The 20,073-nt window shown below is 38.9% G+C and overlaps 3 protein-coding genes across 6 annotated transcripts in view; 1 reads left to right on the forward strand and 2 right to left on the reverse strand.

Annotated features, from left to right (window-relative positions):
• Positions 1 to 837: 837 nt before the first annotated feature.
• Positions 838 to 6,422, forward strand: LOC127508318 (tripartite motif-containing protein 16-like). Its single transcript, XM_051886119.1, has 6 exons — positions 838 to 1,520; positions 1,994 to 2,089; positions 2,186 to 2,419; positions 4,565 to 4,724; positions 5,143 to 5,190; positions 5,752 to 6,422. The coding sequence occupies exons 1-6, from the start codon at positions 942 to 944 to the stop codon at positions 6,267 to 6,269; spliced, it is 1,635 nt and encodes a 544-aa protein (XP_051742079.1). The 5' UTR covers positions 838 to 941; the 3' UTR covers positions 6,270 to 6,422.
• Positions 6,423 to 8,523: 2,101 nt separating this feature from the next.
• On the reverse strand, positions 8,524 to 10,026 carry LOC127508331 (protein PET100 homolog, mitochondrial). Its single transcript, XM_051886144.1, has 4 exons — positions 9,767 to 10,026; positions 9,451 to 9,537; positions 9,181 to 9,213; positions 8,524 to 8,960 (listed from the first exon to the last, which is right to left on the reverse strand). The coding sequence occupies exons 1-4, from the start codon at positions 9,791 to 9,793 to the stop codon at positions 8,871 to 8,873; spliced, it is 237 nt and encodes a 78-aa protein (XP_051742104.1). The 5' UTR covers positions 9,794 to 10,026; the 3' UTR covers positions 8,524 to 8,870.
• Positions 10,027 to 11,602: 1,576 nt separating this feature from the next.
• brd4 (bromodomain containing 4) overlaps positions 11,603 to 20,073 on the reverse strand; it is a 64,074-nt gene continuing 55,603 nt past the window's right edge. For 3 of the 4 annotated variants that reach the window (XM_051886099.1, XM_051886097.1, XM_051886096.1), the window contains 9 exons: positions 19,516 to 19,626; positions 19,018 to 19,404; positions 16,734 to 17,465; positions 16,305 to 16,399; positions 16,010 to 16,166; positions 15,419 to 15,555; positions 15,107 to 15,312; positions 14,754 to 15,012; positions 11,603 to 14,045 (listed from right to left, as the gene is read on the reverse strand). In XM_051886099.1, the coding sequence (XP_051742059.1) occupies positions 13,977 to 14,045; positions 14,754 to 15,012; positions 15,107 to 15,312; positions 15,419 to 15,555; positions 16,010 to 16,166; positions 16,305 to 16,399; positions 16,734 to 17,465; positions 19,018 to 19,404; positions 19,516 to 19,626 (2,153 nt within the window). In that variant the 3' untranslated portion in view covers positions 11,603 to 13,976. The remainder of the gene's footprint in view (positions 14,046 to 14,753; positions 15,013 to 15,106; positions 15,313 to 15,418; positions 15,556 to 16,009; positions 16,167 to 16,304; positions 16,400 to 16,733; positions 17,466 to 19,017; positions 19,405 to 19,515; positions 19,627 to 20,073) is intronic. The other variant, XM_051886098.1, reaches the window with a different exon arrangement.

The following is a 20,073-nucleotide window of genomic DNA, read 5'->3' on the forward strand; positions in this document are numbered from 1 at the left end:
GTGCATCCCTATACACAAAACACAAAATAAGCATACGCGTGCCATTACTGTTTTCACAGATTCGCGTTTTTGTAGTTTATACACAGATGATAATGGTATTGTTGTCAAAAACTTGCACAAACCAGTTTTTCAGACACCCAAAACACTGTTCACTATCAGGAAAAAAAGGTACGGTGCTTGTCACTGGGGCAGTACCCTAAGGTACAAAAGTGAAAAGTTACATCTTTGTACCTTACTTACCCCTAACTGGTGCATATCAGTACCTTAAAGGCACATTTTAGCACTTTAAAAGTACACATTAGTTCCTAGGATATCCAAGTCCACTAAAGGAGGGAGAGCGTTCACTAAAGTTATATCAGATCAAAAACACATGACTATCGCTTGAAATGTTATAAACAGCAGCTACACAAAATATTTTCCATTTGCTTTTCTGTTTCTACCTCGGGATGCCATCCTGAGTATGCCAGCTCCGGTTTGGATCCAGCCTCTTACGAAGATTTCAGATGACCCTGGGAAGGGTAGAACTGCACATTTTGACATATGGACATTACTTTGACACAGCATAACATGCATTTTCTGTAAAGCTGCTTTGAAACGATATTGTGAAAGGCGCTATTCAAATAAATGTACATTTTAAAAAATTAAAAGCGACAATTCTGCAGTCTAAAGGCGAATACACTACATGACTTGTGCTCAGATCATTTCCAGTCTGGAGAAGATCATCATCTAGAGTTTGTCATTCATAAATGTGCTCTTTGCTCAGCAGGAGTTTGACTCTCCTGGACCAGGAATGAGGAAGCTGCTTTACAGACACGCCTGCTTTCCACACGTCACTCAAACACAGAAGCAGGAACTATTTCATCTGCTCAGTTCAGAGAAACAGAAACTGAAGTATTGTCGAGCTGTTGTGTGTTTGTGTCTCTCTGTATTCATGCAGTAAAATGGCAGAAGCCAGGATTTCAGTGGATCAGAATGCGTTCACATGTCCAGTGTGTCTGGATCTCCTGAAGGATCCAGTGGCCATTCCCTGCGGACACAGTTACTGTAAGAGCTGTATTACAGACTGCTGGGATCAGGAGGATGAGAAGAGAGTCTACAGCTGTCCTCAGTGCAGACAGACCTTCAGTCCAAGACCTGCTTTAGGTAAAAACACCATGCTGGCTGAAGTGGTGGAGAAACTGAAGAAGACTAAACTTCCTGCTGACTGTTACGCTGGAGCTGGAGACGTGCAGTGTGACGTCTGTACTGGAAGAAAATACAAAGCCGTCAAGTCCTGTCTGGTGTGTCAGGAGTCTTTCTGTCAAACTCATTTTGACCGTCATGAGGAATATCACTCTCGTAAACCACACAAAGTGATCGATGCCACTGAACGACTGCAGGACATGATCTGCCGTAAACATGATAAAGAGCTAGAAATGTTCTGTATCACTGATCAACAATGCATCTGTGTGTGGTGTAAGGAGTCTGAACATAAAGACCACAACACTGTATCAACTGCAGCACAGAGGACAGAGAAACAGGTATGAACTGAGAGGGATTGTTCACACAGAAATGAAAGTGCTGTCTTCATTTACTTTTGACTTTCTTTCTTCTGTGAAATGTAAACGATGATATTTTAAAGAATGTATCATCTATTTTAGTCTATATTTTATTTGGTCTCTGTAAACATTCTTCAAAATATCTTCTGTTGTGTCTCACAATAAACAGAAAGTCATACAGGTTTGGAACGACATGAGGGAGAGTAAATGATGAATTAAAACTTTATGGTGAAGTATTCATATAAAACTAGAAACTGATGAAATACTGCTGACATTTGAGTTTCATATTCGTTCATAATCTCATTTCAGGAAGCTATAAATCTGTGGTTTGAACCTACAGTATAAACTTACCATGCTTGATCTTTAACCCTCCACCAGTTCTGGATTCATGTAACTTTAATGTTTGTGTGATAGTAGTTTTACGTGTCATTTCCTGTTATTGGTTTGTCCTCCAGAAACAGCTGAAGGACACGCAGATGAAGATCCGTCAGAGAATCCAGCAGAGACAGAAAGATCTTCAGCAGCTGAGAGAGGCTGTGGAGTCTCATAAGGTGAGTCTGGAGAAGAAGAGAAGTTTGAGACGTCTCAGTTTGGACTCTGTCAGTCCCGCTGAAGCCACTGTGTGATTGTGATGTGTGTCCTAACAGCGCTCTGCACAGACAGCAGTGGAGGACAGTGAGAGGATCTTCACTGAGCTCATCCGCTCCATTGAGAGAAGCCGCTCTGAGGTCACACAGCTGATCAGAGATCAGGAAAAGGCTGCAGTGAGTCGAGCTGAAGGACGACTGGAGCGACTGGAGCAGGAGATCAATGATCTGAGGAGGAGAGACGCTGAGCTGGAGCAGCTTTCACACACACATGATCACATCCATTTCCTGCAGGTAACAGAGATCTAGAAGAACAGGATCATAGTGGACTTGAGCAAGAGAAACATTTCATGAGAGCAGAATGAGCCGTTGACTGAGATGTTGTCAGGAATTCAGATTCAGTCCAGTGTTTGTTATCATATAATCATCAGTCAGACTCTCATCTGATCATCTTCTGTTTAAAGAGACACACTTACAAAGACCTGGAAAATCTCACAGGAAACATTTTTCTGAGCTCTTTTTTCTGTAATAAATTATTAGCTGACAAACACTATTAACTAATTTTTACTTTAGATTTCTTCTGTCATGATGAAATCAGTGAACTTGATGGGATCAATTTCCACCCAACTAGATTTTTCAGCATCTTTTTAATGAAATCTTTTATTTGTACTACAATATTTTCAGTAATTGTCACCAAAATTGGGTCAGGTGATCTTCAAACCTGATAAGATTGATTTTTATTAAACTGTTCGCCTGTAACACGTTGATGAATTTGTCCATGAAGTCTCCAGACAGGAAGTGAGGCCGTATATATTAGCAATGCTTATTAAAACCAAACAAAACCTGACCTTGAAATCGAGCCTTAAGGGTCCTAGTGAAGTTTCAGTGCCTCTAACCAGTCAAAAGTTACAAATAATGGTCAATCTACTCTTGAACTGCTTTTCCTCAGCAAATCTTCTCAGCCCTACAGTGTGACTCCATTGATGCGCTCGACCTGTTACACGAACATTTATGTTTTATCATCCAAACCTTTTCTTAGAAAGTTCACACATAGTCCCTTCTGAATTTAATTGTACTGCACTTGAAGTGTACTTCAAATCTTATACCAAATCTTAAGTATACCCAGGTAAAAAAAAAAAAAAAAAATGTAAAAGTAAAAAATGGGTTCAAGTGTACTAGAAGTGGTAACTAAATACATTTTTTTTTTTTTTTAAACAGAGATAGTACTGTATGTTAAAAGCACATTTTAGTTCATATTCATGGTGTCTAAAATAACACAGTTGAGTACACTTAGATGGTCTTAAGATTATCATAAGAAGTACTAAAGAAGAATTTTTAGTATATTAATTACAAAATTAGTCCGTGAAAATAGAGCACTTTAAGTACATTATGGAAGTGTACTTTGTTTTCACCTGGGTATTTAAGAAAAACTGGACTTGCAGATAATACAGTATTAATGAAAGAAAAGGCCACTTACTGTAAGAGAAACACTTTCATGACTGTTTGTTAACACACTTAAGCACACTTTTAAATAATGTCACAATAATAGTTTTACTTTAAAGAACATTTTAAATCATTGGGTTTTAATAATATTTTGTCGTGCTTTAAAGAAGTGCACTTATTTTGATGTGTTAACTAACATACTAAAGCACATATAAAATACTTTATTATAATTTTGACTCTAGTTTGTTATATACATATAAAATATTTTAATCAGTGCCGATAGCCTCGTGGGCAGAGCACCAATGCTTCAGGCTAAAATTACAAAAATAAAACATAAAAAAAGTTAACATATTTTAAATGTATCAAATTGCAACTTATATTTTACTAACATTACTAATATATTTAATAATAATATTACTAATAAATTTAAATACATCAATCAAATCAAATACAAATGACATTAAAGTATATTTTAGTTTTCCATAAATTCTTGTCAGTTCATTCAGCAGTAACTTTAATCATATTTCAAAGACAGTAAAGGATGTAGAGAAGTAATTATGAAGACAAAGAGAAGTAATTATGAAATTTCATTTAAAGATGCTTAAATCCAAATTAAGTCAAAAATTCCATTTAATATAAATTTATGCTGTAATACATTCATTTAATTAAAATATATATTTTAATTATAATTTAAAAAAATAATTAAGTGTCCGAAAACAATACATTCAATCTGCTCTTAAGTGTATTTTTAAAATTATAGTATATTTGTAATAAGTAATCTTTTTAAAAGTATGCTGAAATGCACTTTTCTTTTTCACCAGGAGTGTAAGTGTCAAATACTGGAGTTTGTAGCATTAAATCATGAATGTCTGATTGTGTGAAAGTGCTGGATTGAGGCGAGTTACTGAAGATCAACAAGAGCCGCACAGATCTGATATAGAGCAGGTTATTGGCTGAAGTGTGGAGCTGATGAGTTTTGATTTGTGTTTTCTGTAGAGTTTCCAGTCTCTCTCAGCACCTCCTGAATCTACAGATGGACCCGACGATCCCTTCAGTTCTCTCTCCTCTTTTGATGGCGTGAGAGAATCTGTCCGTCAGCTGAGAGACAAACTGGAGGATTTCTGCAAAGAGGAGATCAAGAAGGTCTCTGACAGAGGTAAAGTCCTGCGCCTCGTTTATACAGACGTGTGTAGAAAGATCCGAAATGTGAACGTACAACAGTTTCTGAAATGTTCCTGTGATTTATAAAACAAATAAACAAAAAAAAATTCTTAAATGCATCCCACTTTATAAATCACAGTTCCTCGTAAATTCAAGTGAAATGTGAACAAATGCATCAAATCCACCTACAGAACAGACACAAATATCTCTTGATGGTTCAGAAGTACGGCACTCATCATCATGAGCAAGTGTTTATATATATACATGATGTAGGATAAAATCCATGGAATTTAGGATCAAATCCGATCATTGAATATCATACTGTACAACATCATATTAGAAAAGTCTTAGAAATGGATGTATTTTATCTTGTCTTTTCTCTTCACACTGTTCATGTCTGTTTATTTCCACAGTCACATTCACCAATGTGAATCCCAAGACCAGGAACGACTTCCTACAATGTAAGTAAGAAAACAAGCAGAAAAACTCACTGAATGTGTTCATGTGTCACAGTTTGGTCAGGAAAAAACGAGAAGGGGGTCTAATTGCAGCACTATTAATTAAAAAAAAAAAAAACAAAGAAGAAAAACAACAACGGTGAAGACGACAGGAAAACAGGCAGCATAAACAACACAAGACAAAGGACTCAGCAAACTGAGGGTGATATATATATATATACAGTGCTAACAAAGAGAGCTAAATGAAATGCAGGTGAAACAAACCAGTAACCACGGAAACAAAATGGCACACACTATGAAACTAGATCAGTTAACAATGACAAGGAACAAAAGTAAACAGAAACAGAACAGAGTCAAAACAAAACACAATGAAACTAAACCTAAACATCATGTTGAATGTGAAAGATGAAGAGTTTAATAATGATCATGTAAATGATGATTGAGGATATCTGGTCATCTGTACTGAGACACTGATGATACACTGAACATTGAGCCATGAAGAGTTCAGATACATTATAAGATCAGATTCATAATTCCTGATTCTGATGTGTTTCTCTCCATCAGATTCCCATCAGCTCTCTCTGGATCTGAACACAGCACATAAACTCCTCCGTCTGTCTGAGAGGAACAGAGTGATTACTGTCACTGGCACAGTCCAGCCGTATCCTGATCATCCAGACAGATTTGATCAGAAGTGTCAGGTGTTGTGTAGAGAGAGTGTGTGTGGACGCTGTTACTGGGAGATTGAGTGGAGTGGGAGTGTGTGTATATCAGTGTCATATAAGAGCATCAGCAGGAAGGGACGGGGTTATGAGTGTGCGTTTGGAGGTAATGATCAGTCCTGGATGTTGTACTGCTCTTCCTCTAGTTACTCATTCTGGCACAATAACATACACACTGTTCTCCCTGTAAAGTCCATCAGCTCTAGAATAGGAGTGTATGTGGATCACAGTGCAGGAACTCTGTCCTTCTACAGCGTCTCTGACACAATGAGCCTCATCCACACAGTCCAGACCACATTCACTCAGACGCTCTATCCTGGGTTTACTGCTTGTTCTGGATCATCAGTGAAACTGTGTTGATGTTTCAGAATAAACTGTAGAGCGATTTTACCCATAATACTTTGAGCTGCATGATCAATCAGTAACAGTGAGATGATACAGAGTCTGTTATTAACACTACAGCTGAACTTCTGTCACTGAAATAATAGAATAAATGTGTGTATTAAATCCTCATAGAGACAGCAACAACTGTGTGTGTGTGAGTGTGTGTGTGTGTGTGTGTGTGTGTGTGTGTGTGCGAGTGTGTGTGTGTGGGGGGGGATAGAATATACAGTTTGTACAGTATAAAAACCATTACGCCTGTCCTCACTTTGATAACAAAACAAACCTGTGTGTGTGTGTGTGTGTGTGCATATGTACCTGATTTCTGGAAGTGGAAGCTGTTGGACACACTCTTCATTAGTCCAGTCCCCTTCCTCCAAACACACACACACATTTCTAAGCATTTCAGTCTAAGCAATCTCTCACACATAAAATAAAACTAAACAATGATCTATTATCGTTTTCACTCTTACATACTAGCAGTTACTAATAGTAATAGGTTAACAACATTCAATTCACAAACCCAGTCACACACAGATGCCACCATTAGAAATATAAACTTATAACACAGTATAAACTCACTGCTGTGTTGCCGGTGGATGGATGAGGGTACATGTTTGGCAGCAGATGTTTCAGGTTGTTCAGCAGGTGCTCTGTCAAGGCGTTACGCAGACCCTGTTCCTCAAACATGGTGGGGCCGAGAGGAACGCTGCACACACAGATAACAAACGTGTCACCTTTCTAAATACACCAGACACCCATCTTCCTTTTTATGATTGACAGCTCCATCAGACTGGTCTCTGTGTCTTATAAGTCCCTAAAATCTTGTGCAAGAAATTCTAGAAACCTCAGTCTGTTACGGTGTAATGTACTGTGAAGAACAGACTATATCAGCTGAATACACACATACAAACACTCACTGAAAGATGGTGGGTCCAAACACTGTTGCCAAGTTTTTAGATCTCATCAGATTTAACTGGCTCTCAGCAGCCACATGGGACAGGAAGAACGTCAAGTAACAGAGGACGTTAAAATGTTCCTCAGGAAGACTGTTCAGGATCATCCTCACAGCCTGATTCAGTTCTTCCTGTTTAGACTCTGCAAGATAAAATAAAAGTTTAAGAAATTTGAAAATCTGTTTTGTTGTGCAGCAAGTACCCAGATTCTTCACTTATCTCATCTCCACCCCAACTTCACTTACCCCTGAACACCTTCAACAGTTTTGTCACGTGTGGCTCTGGAATCAGTACACCAGGCAATTCCCTGAGGAAAAGTTTTAACAGGGAGGCCAGAGTAGGAATATCCCCGTCAAACTCCGGCAAGCCTCCTTGATCGAAACTCTGAGCCCCTGCCCCTTTGATCGCGAAAGTGTATGTGCCCTTTGTGGTCGCATTGCGGTGCCCCCGTTTTCCCATTTCTCACCCATTTCTTACTTAAACATGTATTCCAGGTTCAGTACAAGTAAAGCTCAATCGACTACATTTCTGGCATAATGGACACTTTCAAAGGAAGTGAATGGGGCCAAAACATTAAAATACTCAATAGATGATACACACTAAAAAATGCTGGGTTGTTTCAACTCAAATTTGGGTCAAATATGAAAAAACCCAGCTGTTAATTTTTTTAATTAAATTTTTAACTCAGTGGTTGGGTTTGTCCATATCTGACCGAAATTTGGGTTAAAACAACTCAGCATTTTTTAGAGCGATTTAAATTTTTCAATACTAATAAACAAACAAAACATAAAATTTAGATTGTGTTATGATTTTAGTGTAAACAAAAATCTCTTGCTAACATTTTCTGTGCAATATCCAATTTTACAATGCATTCATGCCAAAAACACTATAATAGCTGTAAAAATTATGCTTTAAACAGCTTTACAGCACAAATACATGTTTTAACATAAGAATTAATGCAAATAATTTGATAAACATTAGTTTCATATTTGATTTTAAATCTTCCAAAAATCTTCCATTCAGTTCCACTGTATGTGTCAAACTAACATCAATTTTTGCTTTTTTAAACATACAAGGAAAACACGAGTCTGAATTATTTTTCTGGCAATCAGCATTATGCCACAAATGTTGTTGACTGAGATGAACTTGCATTAAACCCGAATTATTCCATTTTGTACTTTAAATAACACCCTATTACAACATGCAAATACCAAATATGACAAAATGTATAATACTTACATATTAAAATTGAATAAAAAACATGACAACAAACAAGATTAAAAAAGAAATTCCTTTATATTTATTTTCAAATTGGAAAAAAAAAAAATCAACAGCAAAAACAAAAAGCAGTGTTCTTATTTATTCATTAAGAATGTAAAGCTATACACACAATAAAGTCAAACCACTCAATTCTAACTGTTTAAAGACTTATATATTTACAAAAAATATACATTTTCCCCACCCATTTATTAAACTATGTCCAGAAACAATATTCACATTAAAGTTTTAACTATGGTCTGACACTTTGGGAGAAGCATTACAGTTTTCTTATGTCACACATGAAGGCTTGATCCCGAAGTTACATTATAAGCAATAGTTTTGTTGTTTTATGTTGTTTTTATAGTCATTCCTCAGACTCCAAGGCCATCTGTTTCAGCATCTTCTGCTCTCTCCGGTTTCTCATGCGCTCTTTGAAATTCTCCAGTTCTTGCCTCTGTTCGAGAATGAGAAATGGCACGTCACTTATATTATATATATATATATATATATATGGCTTCAGAATTCTAATGGGATGTTGCTGCTGACTAGTATATTATCTACCCAAATATCTGCTTAACCTGTTAAACAGCCTAACCTAACTCTTGCAAGCACCAAAGTGAAAGCGGTTTGATTACAGTTGAAGTTGTGCATCAAATTAAAGCGGAAATACTTACATGCATTTTCTCATCAGGTGGGAAAATCTCCCTCTGAAAAAATGTGATAATATAATGTAATCAAACAACAGCAACTGAATATAGAACTGCTAAATAACACACAAAAGAGAAACCTCCTAGTGAAGCCTGAATATGATTTTAAAACACAGATTCAGAGAGGCCACAAATTTAAGTATCGTCATAACTCTAAACAAATATTAATGTTAATATTTACTTATTATATGAATAATAGTATAATTATTGACTTAGATTATTAGGGCAATTATAAACCTTCCGCTTCACGATGTATTCCTCAAAATACTCTGCTTGGTTTGATATCCAAAACATCGCCACTGGAAACGACAGATACACCATCATCTGTGTAAAAAAAGAAACATTACAAATCTATAGATATTCACTTGTTTTATCAGTTATTTAACGTACATATGCAGACAGTGATGAGCAATAGTGTTTAACAAAGTGGGACGTTTAAAGCTTTTGCGCGTTTTATAAAATTATTTATTCCTCAACGTTGGTTCAGTTTGTTTATATATAGTTTATTTAGACAGCCCGGGCTGCTTACAAGTCTAAACGTACTCAAACTCACCCTAAAAACCTCTATTTTAACCCCCATGTCCTACAGCTCGACAGTCACGCATCCAGGAACTTCCTGTTTTCAAGATGTCAAAATAAAAGTCCGCGCTAAACACGCGTAGTCAAAGCTACGTTTTCATGCACAATGAAAATACTTCTCTGGAGAGGTGTGCATTTTTAATGGTTCATGTATGTGAATTTATTATAAACATCGAGATGTTTAAATCAAACTCTTTTTTTGGCAGTAAATGTTCTTCCGGTAGACTCGTTCCTCTTACGTAAGCCAGCTGCAGGCTTATGAAAGCGCGTGCAATCGTTGACCGGATGCAGGTACATCAACATAATGATGTAAGCATGCTGTAACTTTACATCAGAGTCACTGTACGATAGTTCCTCTATCAAACTGTAAGACCAACATTCGTCTCTGCTTAACCACATCTAATGATATTTGAAGGAAATGTAATGGTTCATCAAAAAAATTAAAATGCTATAATCATTTACTCACTCTCTATTCCAAAGCTGTATGACTTTATATTGTGGACCACATAAGGTGATATATTAGGCAAAATGACTCTTTTCAGGTGTCAGTAATGACACCTCTAGTGAAAAAAATATACTAAATGCATTTGAAATACATTTATTTTGTGCTAAGTATACCTCAAATACATTTATATATTTATGTGCTAAATAAAAATACTCTGCAATTGTACTTTTGGTATACTAAACTGGTATACTTAAAGTCTGCCAAATTGGAATAACTAATTTTGTACTTAATGCACTTTAATTGTACAGAAGAGCTGAAGTCCAAATAAAGATATATTTAAGTATATTTAATTGTACTAAAGTGGAACTACTGCAAGTATACTTTAGGTACTTGCATTTGCAATATCTTGCATTTAAATACTGATATTATACAGAGATCATACAATCCTTATTAATAGTGATATTAAAACACTTTTTAGGCATAATATTAAGAAATGTGCATTGTGCAATAAAGAAATACTCTAAATAAAGTTTAAATATAATTTTATATCAGCAAGTCTTAATTGATGTCAATAAATATGTTAATGGATTTGAACTATAATCAGTATAAATGAAATAAATGCATTTTAAATAGATTTTGGTATAATATATATATATATATATACACACACACACACACACACACATACATATATATACTTGGCCTCCAAATTCCCTGGATCTCAATTCAATTGAGCATCTGTGGGATGTGCTGAACAAACAAGTGCAATCCATGGAGGCCCCACCTCACAACTTACATGACTTCCAAGGATCTGCTGCTAACATCTTGGTGTGGAAACCACAGTACACCTTTAGGGGTCTAGTGGAGTCCATGCCTCGAGGAGTCAGGGCTGTTTTGGCAGCAAAAGGGGGACCAACACAATATTAGGAAGGTGGTCATAATGTTATGCCTGATCGGTGTATATATTTTATTTTAACTAGAGACAGGTGAGTAAATGACAGAATTCTTATTTTTGTGTTAATGGTAAATCTCACAGAAACTGCCAAGAAACATCCTGGTCATTTTTCACCCCAAATCAAAGGAGGGAAAGTACATTAAATCTGCAGCCTTTATTTTCTCTACACAAAATTTATCTTGATTTTGGGGTGAAATATGACCCAAATGTTTTTGAGAGCTTTAATAAGATGTTAAACAATACAACAACTGTTGCGTGTGAAGGCACAAGTTTCTTTGCACCATTTTCATTGAATCAACCACTCAAAGTGAAGAATAAAAATTGATAGCAACACAATGGAAAACATTACAGATGCAATGTGTAGAGCTGAACGGTGATGAATTATATATATATAAAAAAAAGAGACAGGCTCATATTTGTTTCATTTTAATTTTCTATAAAAGAGATGAGTTTATTTCATGATCATAACAGATTGAACCATTGACCTCGATAGCCCACGCACATACCAAACAGTAATCGAGGAAAATGTTGAACAAACCCAAAAGAAAAAAAAAAAAAAAGAAAAAAAAAAAGAAAATAACAAAATACCTGAATAAAGCAAACTCTCTGCTGAGCTGCAGGTCAGCACATTCTCCGGAGAATCCGAATCTATGGCACATAATGTCCAACTGTTACCATGGAAAAGAAAATACATGTAAAGGCTTGAAGGAATGAAGTGTTGCTCTTCTTTTAACTTGTACAGACCAAATTAACCAAAGAAAAAATAGATATTTATATAAGTGGACTTCATAAGGAGAAGAAAAAAAACAAGTTTGCAAAGCAATATCATTTAAATGAAGTGTTGTTGCGATTTAAACCTCCGGGTAAGAGCACCCTCCCCAGCCACATGACGTACACATCCAAACATCCAGACACACACACACACACACACACACACACGCACACGATGAAGATGATGATCGGACATGTCCTCTTAGCAGTTTCGAGAAAATGAAAAACGAGTTGTTCGGTGTATACTTAAGAAGTCCAGCTAAAACTAGATTTAAACCTGAATATTGTAAATGGGTAAAATATAAAATGTTTACGTTCCTTTTTTGTCTTTTAAACACAAGCTCTCGCACCTAAATCCCCAATTTTCCCCTCCCCCCGTCCAACCGTGCCCCCTCCCTCGCCCTCCCAGAACGTAATATATGCCAACTAGAATCGCAATACAATACAGGCACTGGAGAAAACACTATAAGAGAAAACTCAGAGGACCTGCCAAGGTCTCGAATTGTGCCCCCCGCCCCCCTTGCTGAGTCAAATAACAGAATTAGAACACATATCCACTATAATCGAACAAGAACAATGATAAATCAGAACGGTTTGAAATTTTTTTTTGTAGCTTTTTTTCTTTCAAAATTTTTGCAATTATATCTAGCACAGCATACAGAGTTCTCTCTGTGCAGTTGTAATAAAATGATCTGTGAAAAGAAAAGAGGAGTCATGCAGTAACCAGCTGAGAGCTCCGTCGCGTTGTGGCCTGGTGTTCACGTGACGCTCTCCGACGCGACAGCATGAACGTCTACCAGTTGCACAGAGTTGCATGTTTTCCTTCTGTATGTATAATACACTTAAAATAGTTATCGTATTCTTTAAATTATATTCAAACTAAACGATACTCACATGGGTCACCGCTCTGGCCCGTGGCGAACATGAAAACCATGAGCAATGAAAGTATATCTTCCATGATTCTGTCCTCGATTAACACTTGTCAGAATAATGCATATATTAGGGTTTATCTTCTACAAGGCTACCTAAACTTTTAATGACGAGTGGGGAGAACAAGAAAATATATTTATATATTTAGAAAGACATGTTAAGTGAAGCGTTTCGGGTCTCGGCTATCAGCATAAAAGGATATGGGTGTTTGGCATAGACATCAGAGGGTAAGGTGTTGGTAAGAGAGTTAAAAATATTTTTAAAAAGAAAAACAACAACAAAACAAAAAAAGAAAAAAAAAAAAAGAAGAAGAGAAGAGAAACAAAAATACAACCAACCAATCAACCAAAACAGTAATTAAGAAAATACCTTTTTACAGTAGATCCTACATAATGAAAAATCTGCACATGATAACAGTGTGTAACACACCATGTTTAGTCATTTGTCACAGCCCCTGGTGAATATTGTTTGTGTTGTCATGTTTACGAGTCAGAGGTGTAAGGCGAGCTGTACTTCCTCTCCCGAGGAAGATCATCTAAGTGCCCCCGATCCCATCCTGCCATTTGCCTGCGTGTTTTCGCAAAAAAAGTGGGGGGGGGAGGATATAGCGAAAACGAAACGATGGGAGGGAAACCAAATCAAACGGGAAACAAAGACTTTTTCTATTCCCCCACAGACATCTGGCAGTCGATGGATGCCGTAACTAGAGAATCAGTACATTTTATTGTTGTCGTTCAGATATTCCTCCGGCGATCACATTGTCCATTGCTCCCATATTCTTAATTAAGAGTCACACACAAGTCCTCTCTTTCCCCGCCATGGTCACAATGGCAAATCCAGGAGGAATGCCGTAGAGGCGGTGCCGTCCCAGTGTGAGGGTCCCTCTTTCTGCAAAGGCAAAAGGAGAGCTACAGCCTCCCTCTCTCTCTCAGGGCCTCAGCTTATCCATCGCTAGTTCAGCCTCTTCAGTGTTTCTTGTGGTCAGATGGGGTCTTTTTCCCTTACTGCTTATTTGAGTTCATTCTGTCCATGTAAAGGAATCCATGAGCTTTTGTTTCGCAGTTTATCTCTTCCTCTCGCACTTCAGAACAAGTTCTCCTCAAAGATAGCCATCAAATCGCTTTGGAAATTCATGTCAATAGTAGCTTCCATCTGTAGAGGTGGAGAAAACCAAAATGAAACATTGGCACATGTAACAAATTTACAGTACTCTCAACCTTTTACTCGCGGGCCAATCTCGAGACACCGTTACTGCACAGCACTGGGAAATCCAGTGCGAAAGCCATTTATAACAAACCGTATCTGATCAAACAACACTAACGTGGAAATCAAGAGAAACATTGTGCCATGAAAGAACAAGTTATAGAAGGCTTTTCAGTACACAAATCACCAACATTCACCATGGATTTAATGTAGTAACACTAACTGCATTGTGGTATTGTTAATTTCAAGGTTTGAGAGTGGAATTCAAGGACTTTTTACGAAACACGAAGACTTTACGACTTTTCGTAGGTCGATTTAAGGTGTGCACCTAAATTTTCTGCTTGTGCTCCTTCAGTAAGGGGCTACAGCTCTCCTAGTAAAAAAGGTTAGTCTGGAGCCCTGAACTGATTCAAATGTTTGGGGTCAATAATGATGCTGAAAATTCAGCTTTACCATATATTCAAATAGAAAACAAGTTATTTAAAATCACAACAATGTGCCACAATATTACTGTTTTTTTTTTGTTTTTTGTTTTTTTTTAAACAAATAAATGCAGCCTTGGTGAGTGCAAGAGACTTCTTTTAAAACATCTTACAGACCCTAAACGTTTGAAAGGTAGTGTATGTTACAAGTGAGGTGGCTGTAGTTGTAACTCACCGCCTCTCTCCTCCTCCTCTCCTGTTCCCGGCGACGTAAAAGCTCCCTCTGCTGGTCAAGTGCACTCTGAGAGGCGGCGGGGGAGTGGGGCGGGGCTTGGGAAGGTTGCGGGGCCGAGGGCGGCTGGGCCGGGTTCTGGGCTTGGGGCTGAGTTTGGTGCTGCGGCGGCGGTGGCTGAACCTGCTGTTGCTCCGGCCGCCTGCGGGGCTCCTCTTGGGGCCTTCGAGACGTCTCAATGGAGTCCTCCTCATCTCGTCCCCTTTAGAGAGCAAGACAAAGAAATTTCTTGAAACTGCTAAAAGTGATCTTTGATTCAAATCGACAGGTTATAGTAAGATGGTCAGCTCTCTTACCGAAGCTTCTCTTGTTCTCTGCGCAGACGGTCTTTCTCAGCTTGCTCGGCCTGGGCTTTCAGGGCTTTCTCCCGCTCTTCCTTCTCTCTGGCCGCACGTCGAAACTGTTCAAAGCTGTCGCTGGAGGACTTCAGAGCAGATGAAGGAGTGGAGGTGGATTTCTGCGCCAAGCTCGCCCAGGAACCCATGTTCTTTAGTTTCACATCCTGGGCACAAAACGACACGTTACAAGGTGTGAAAACAGCATAACAGTCTAGAAATGTTACAGTTGTATTAATTGAAAAATAAAACAAAGTTGTCCCTTCCACCCACCTGTACCTTTTTAGGTGCCACAGGTGTCTTGGGCTCCTGTTTGAATTTCTCTTTGTCCTGCATGGAAGGAGGTGGACCGCTCTGCTCAGAGGAGCGAATGACAGGACGGGAACTTTCAAGTGGTTTCATATCTGCTCCTAAAACCAGTTGATAAACAGTTAGTTACGGTCCTCTTATTTGATTGGCAGAGCAGAACCAAGATTGTCAATTTTTAGTATAACTGCACTGGGACGATTCACTGTTTCAATTTGTTTGTGGCATTCTACCAGAGTATGTCAGCGGTGTGTAGTGGAAGCAAAGATGTGTGATTTTGCATGGGGTGTAAAGCAGGGATCTCATTTACATACTCCTGTTCTAGACCAGCTTTCTGTCTGCAATATTTCTAAACAATTGTATTAATGTAAAAAAAACCCTACATTCTGACAAAATGTGGTCTTAAAGGCAAGTTACTCAATATTCATTTATTGTTTATAAAATAAAAGCGATATAACTCAAGCAAGAGTGATGCAATTTTGAATATCCGCATAACAGCACAAAGTGTGCTTAAAATGAACACAATTGCATGCTTTGAAACTCAGTGGTTTCACTCACTCTGTTGGCTGTGACCTGGCATTGTGGGTTTGCTCTCAGGGTGTTTATGAGGCTCTTGTCTCATGGCTGGACTGAAGGGCTCACCACGCATCACAGGTGATGGGGGCAGTTTCTCTTCTTTAATGCCACCCAAAGCTGAAGGACCTCTCTGTGGTTCCTGTAGCAAACCAAAGCTTCAGTTACACCACACCGAACACACATCTAGAAAACCACTAGCTATGCATCACATCATATAAATCCACATGGACATGTGGAAGAATATGTGTCAAAGCAAGGAAATGGAAATGGTACTGACCTTTTTGGCCTGAGGAGGGGACTGGTGGACTAAAGCATACTGAGAGATTTGAGGGGAATGCATCATGAGTGGAGAGGGGTTATCTCGCATGTGTGCTGTCAAAATATAGACACAATTAAAACAGAAGTACTTGCAAAGCTGTATAATACAAAAAAAGACCTGTTTGAACTTGCGCTGTGTATGTGCTTAAGTGTTGGGGAATCTTTTTTTCATGTTAAATAATGTTTAAACTGTGCAGCTTTTGGCAACATTTTGGCAAATTCAAAACAATAGTGATAAACAGTTAAATTATTTGTTTCACTACAGAAATAAATGAATGTAAACAAACAAATAGTTGGTGGAAAAGTTACACCATTAAAAAAAATCCAAAATTTGAGATGCGTTTCAGCACCCTTATTTATTTTTATTTTTTTAAGGCTGTTATGTTACCTGAGTTATAGGGGTCAGACTTGTGTTGACGTGGAGAGTGATGCTGCGGTGCCTGTTGCTGGATGATCTGCTGTGCTTTCGTGGAGGGCATAGAGACTTTGTGTTGACTAGGCTGCGTTTGCGTGGTCTGCACCGGGCCCTGAGAGAAGCTCAGCTGCTGCGTGTGCTGCATGTGTCTGGCCTGATGCTGTGAGAGCTGCGGGGAGGGCTGATGCGATGCTGGCGGCTGGGCTTGAGTCTGAACGGGGAGCTGCGGCGGGGGCAGGGAGGTCTGTGGGCCCAGTTGAGACTGAACCTGCACTGACTGCAGCAGAGACGGCTGGCCCGGCTGCTGCGGCCTGCTCTGCAGAGACTGCATTAATGACGTCGGCGTCTGCTGCTGCTGCAGACGGTTTGTGTGCAGGTGCTGCAGGTACATGGGCAGAGGCATGGAGGGAACGGGCTCCTCATCGTCCTCTAGCAGCATCTGTGGGGGCTGGGAGGAGAGCAGGCCCTGGGGAGTGAGTGTGGGAGGGGAGAGCGGCCGCTGGCGGATTTGCTGTTGAGGATGCAGGAGGTGAGGAGGGAGGTGGTGCTGGGGCGGAGGGGGTTGCTGGGGCTGGAGCTGCTGCGGCAGGGTCTGCTGGGGTTGCTGCTGTTGCTGGGGCGTGCTTTGCTGTGGAGGTTTTGGAGGTAGTGGGGCTGCCCTATTACTGGGCCTTGAAGGCTGCTGGGGCATTGCGTTGTGCAGGGCTGTAAACCAATGACATAGAAAGAGGAAGACCACAAAAACATGAGTGAAGAAGGTGTCAATATAGATCACCTGCAATTTTTTTTAAACAATATTTACAAATAATTTTTAAACAAAAGCCAAATGCTGCAAAATTGAAGAATATAACCAATCAGAACATATCTAACAATTAACATGCAGCCTGCAGAGCACCATGTTAAGACTAAAACCTGTCTGACCAACTAGCAGTTAGTCAAGGGGTATAGAGGGTATGCAATGACGTCACTTCCCCGTCAGAACACACCCTCTGAGCCGGACTGAGTGGTAAAAGAGCCTGCTGTGTGACTGGATTCAATAGGGGAGCTCCGAAAACGCGAGTAAAACAAACGATTAAATGAAAGGTTGGACTTGAAAGTGTTCCTGTTACAACTAACCAAAGATCCAGTGATCCATGGATATTGGCAGCCAGGAATCATGTTTCCTGACATTATGTGTGTCTGATTTCGACACCGGGGAAATATATATATATATCTCTCGTCACATAATCCAGCCCTAAAACTTGTATAGTTTTTGTCAGTGTTTATTTAAAAACACCCAATTATGCAGAATATAAGATGGTAAATATTTAATTGATGAGTTGTCAATACAATATATAGGGTATGATTCAACATATTGATACAAAATGATAACTGCAAATCCACATTTGCAGTTATCAAACGAACAGTTGTTTCTGTGAATTGCAGCAATCCATTAGCTTCTCTTTTCTGTAGCTTTCGGCAGTCTGCTACAGTCTGCTATAAAAATATATCTCAGATTTCTTGTCAAATCTATTTGTAGTCAGTCAATCACAAAGCTCTTTCCCATTTTAGATGCGTTTTGTGTTTTTCGAGGCATTCATGCTGTAAACCAATGCTGCCACACAGCCTTTTTGCCACAAATTGGATCAATCTACATTTTTATTATCCTGACTTAGTTATGACCAGTCCCAAAGAAAAAAAAAAAAAAAAAATTTATTCAAATCATTTGATGCAACTGGCCCGAGACGTGCTGCGACTTGTATTCAGAATTGTTAACCATGCAGCCTGCATGTTAAACAACTAACGTCAAGCATGCAAAATATGCGCAAAGCACACACATTTGGATTTGCGCTGAGAGAAGTACATGAGTTTATTTGTATGACACATTTACCACATGCCAGTAGTTTCAGTTTCGTTTTAAATTTGTTTAGGCTTGGCGTTTATAATAAATGTTGTGTAAAATGAATGCCACTATAATAGGTTTGTTTTATACTTCTATTTTACTTGTATTTTTTTTACCTTATACTTATATTTTTTCTTCCCCTTAAATTTAAATGATTTTTTTGTGAAGGGGAACTAAAATGCATGTTTATAGTGTTAATAATGTTTGTAAAAGTTTTGTTTTATTTAACGGTATTTTACATTATTTAAAATGTGACTTATCCACTTTCTTTTCTCTTAACAATGCAATTTTGTCCCAATGTATTTGGAAAAATACACTACATCAAACCAGGTTAGGACAGTACCTTGGTGTAATAAACAAGAAGTTTCCACTCACCTGGGGATGGGAGGATGGGGTGCTGGTTCAGGAACGGGTGCGTCTCAGGCGACACTGGGCCTCCTGGAGGGTGAGCGTTGAGGTGAGGCGGCGCAGGGGAGGACGAGTCATTTGCGTGGTGTTGAAGGTGCATGAGGGGCTGGCCAAAGTGGGCCAGAGGGTCAAAAGGGTTTTCCAGGAGCTGCGAGGGCTCCAGAGCCGTGACGGGAGGAGGCATGTAAGTGGCGGGAGAAGGATGCTGCTGCGGTTTCAGCTGAGCGCTGGACTGTAGCGCAGGGTTCTGGGGTTGATGGGGAACCTGCGGCTGAGGCATGCCCGGAGCCACCGCCTGGTGATGAGCCTTCTTTCCTTCACCCCTTCCTCTCTTCTTCGGCTTAGAAGCCATGCCTGAGTTGGTGAAGAGTAAATTCTTTATGCAATGCAGCTTCTTGGATCAGTTAACATAGCAAATGCATTAGAAATTCAGCTGGTCGGACTTTATCAAGCTGCAGGGCTCACCTGTCTCAGAGTCTTCACTTTCTGAGGAACTGGACTCGCTGCTGCTGCCCGACTCGGATGATGAGCCTTTTGTCTTTGCAGCAGTCATTGCCTCTATGGACTTCTCTGGAACTGAAGGATGTTAAACAATGAACAACAACCCATACGAATTTGTAGACACTTGATATTATTGTCCATTTCAGGTGATTCAATATGGACAGCATTAAATACTAGTGTAAAAAGGGATCAAATGTGTTTTTAGTGTGTGAAACACACTATGTTTACATGCACTAATTTTCATAATTCAGATTGAATCCAGTCTGATTTCAGATTCAGATCAGATTGGAAGGGCTGGTGTAGACACCTGCAAACTGCACAGGTGCACAAGTTATTTTTGAATCCGATTCATTTTCAAGCATTTACATGCTTAATTTCTTCCCACTGTTCAGATTATTATTTTAGGTCTACACCAGCCCTTCCAATCCGATTGAAATTTCATTCAGATCAAGCTCAATCAGCTCAACTGAAGTGTTTGCATAAAGGCTTTTTAAAATCGATTGAAAAATTAATTATCTGATT

The sequence above is a fragment of the Ctenopharyngodon idella genome, chromosome 3 (assembly GCF_019924925.1).
Source record: "Ctenopharyngodon idella isolate HZGC_01 chromosome 3, HZGC01, whole genome shotgun sequence".
Taxonomy (NCBI): Eukaryota; Metazoa; Chordata; class Actinopteri; order Cypriniformes; family Xenocyprididae; genus Ctenopharyngodon; species Ctenopharyngodon idella.

Excerpts from the sequence above, each read along its gene's own strand:
- LOC127508318 (XM_051886119.1), top strand. The coding sequence starts at position 942 with ATGGCAGAAGCCAGGATTTCAGTGGATCAGAATGCGTTCACATGTCCA. Across the intron at positions 1,521-1,993 it reads CACAGAGGACAGAGAAACAG|AAACAGCTGAAGGACACGCA; the intron begins GTATGAACTGAG and ends TTTGTCCTCCAG. Across the intron at positions 5,191-5,751 it reads CAGGAACGACTTCCTACAAT|ATTCCCATCAGCTCTCTCTG; the intron begins GTAAGTAAGAAA and ends TCTCTCCATCAG.
- LOC127508331 (XM_051886144.1), bottom strand. The coding sequence starts at position 9,793 with ATGGGGGTTAAAATAGAGGTTTTTAGG. Across the intron at positions 9,214-9,450 it reads AATACATCGTGAAGCGGAAG|AGGGAGATTTTCCCACCTGA; the intron begins GTTTATAATTGC and ends ACATTTTTTCAG. Across the intron at positions 8,961-9,180 it reads CACCTGATGAGAAAATGCAT|AGGCAAGAACTGGAGAATTT; the intron begins GTAAGTATTTCC and ends ATTCTCGAACAG.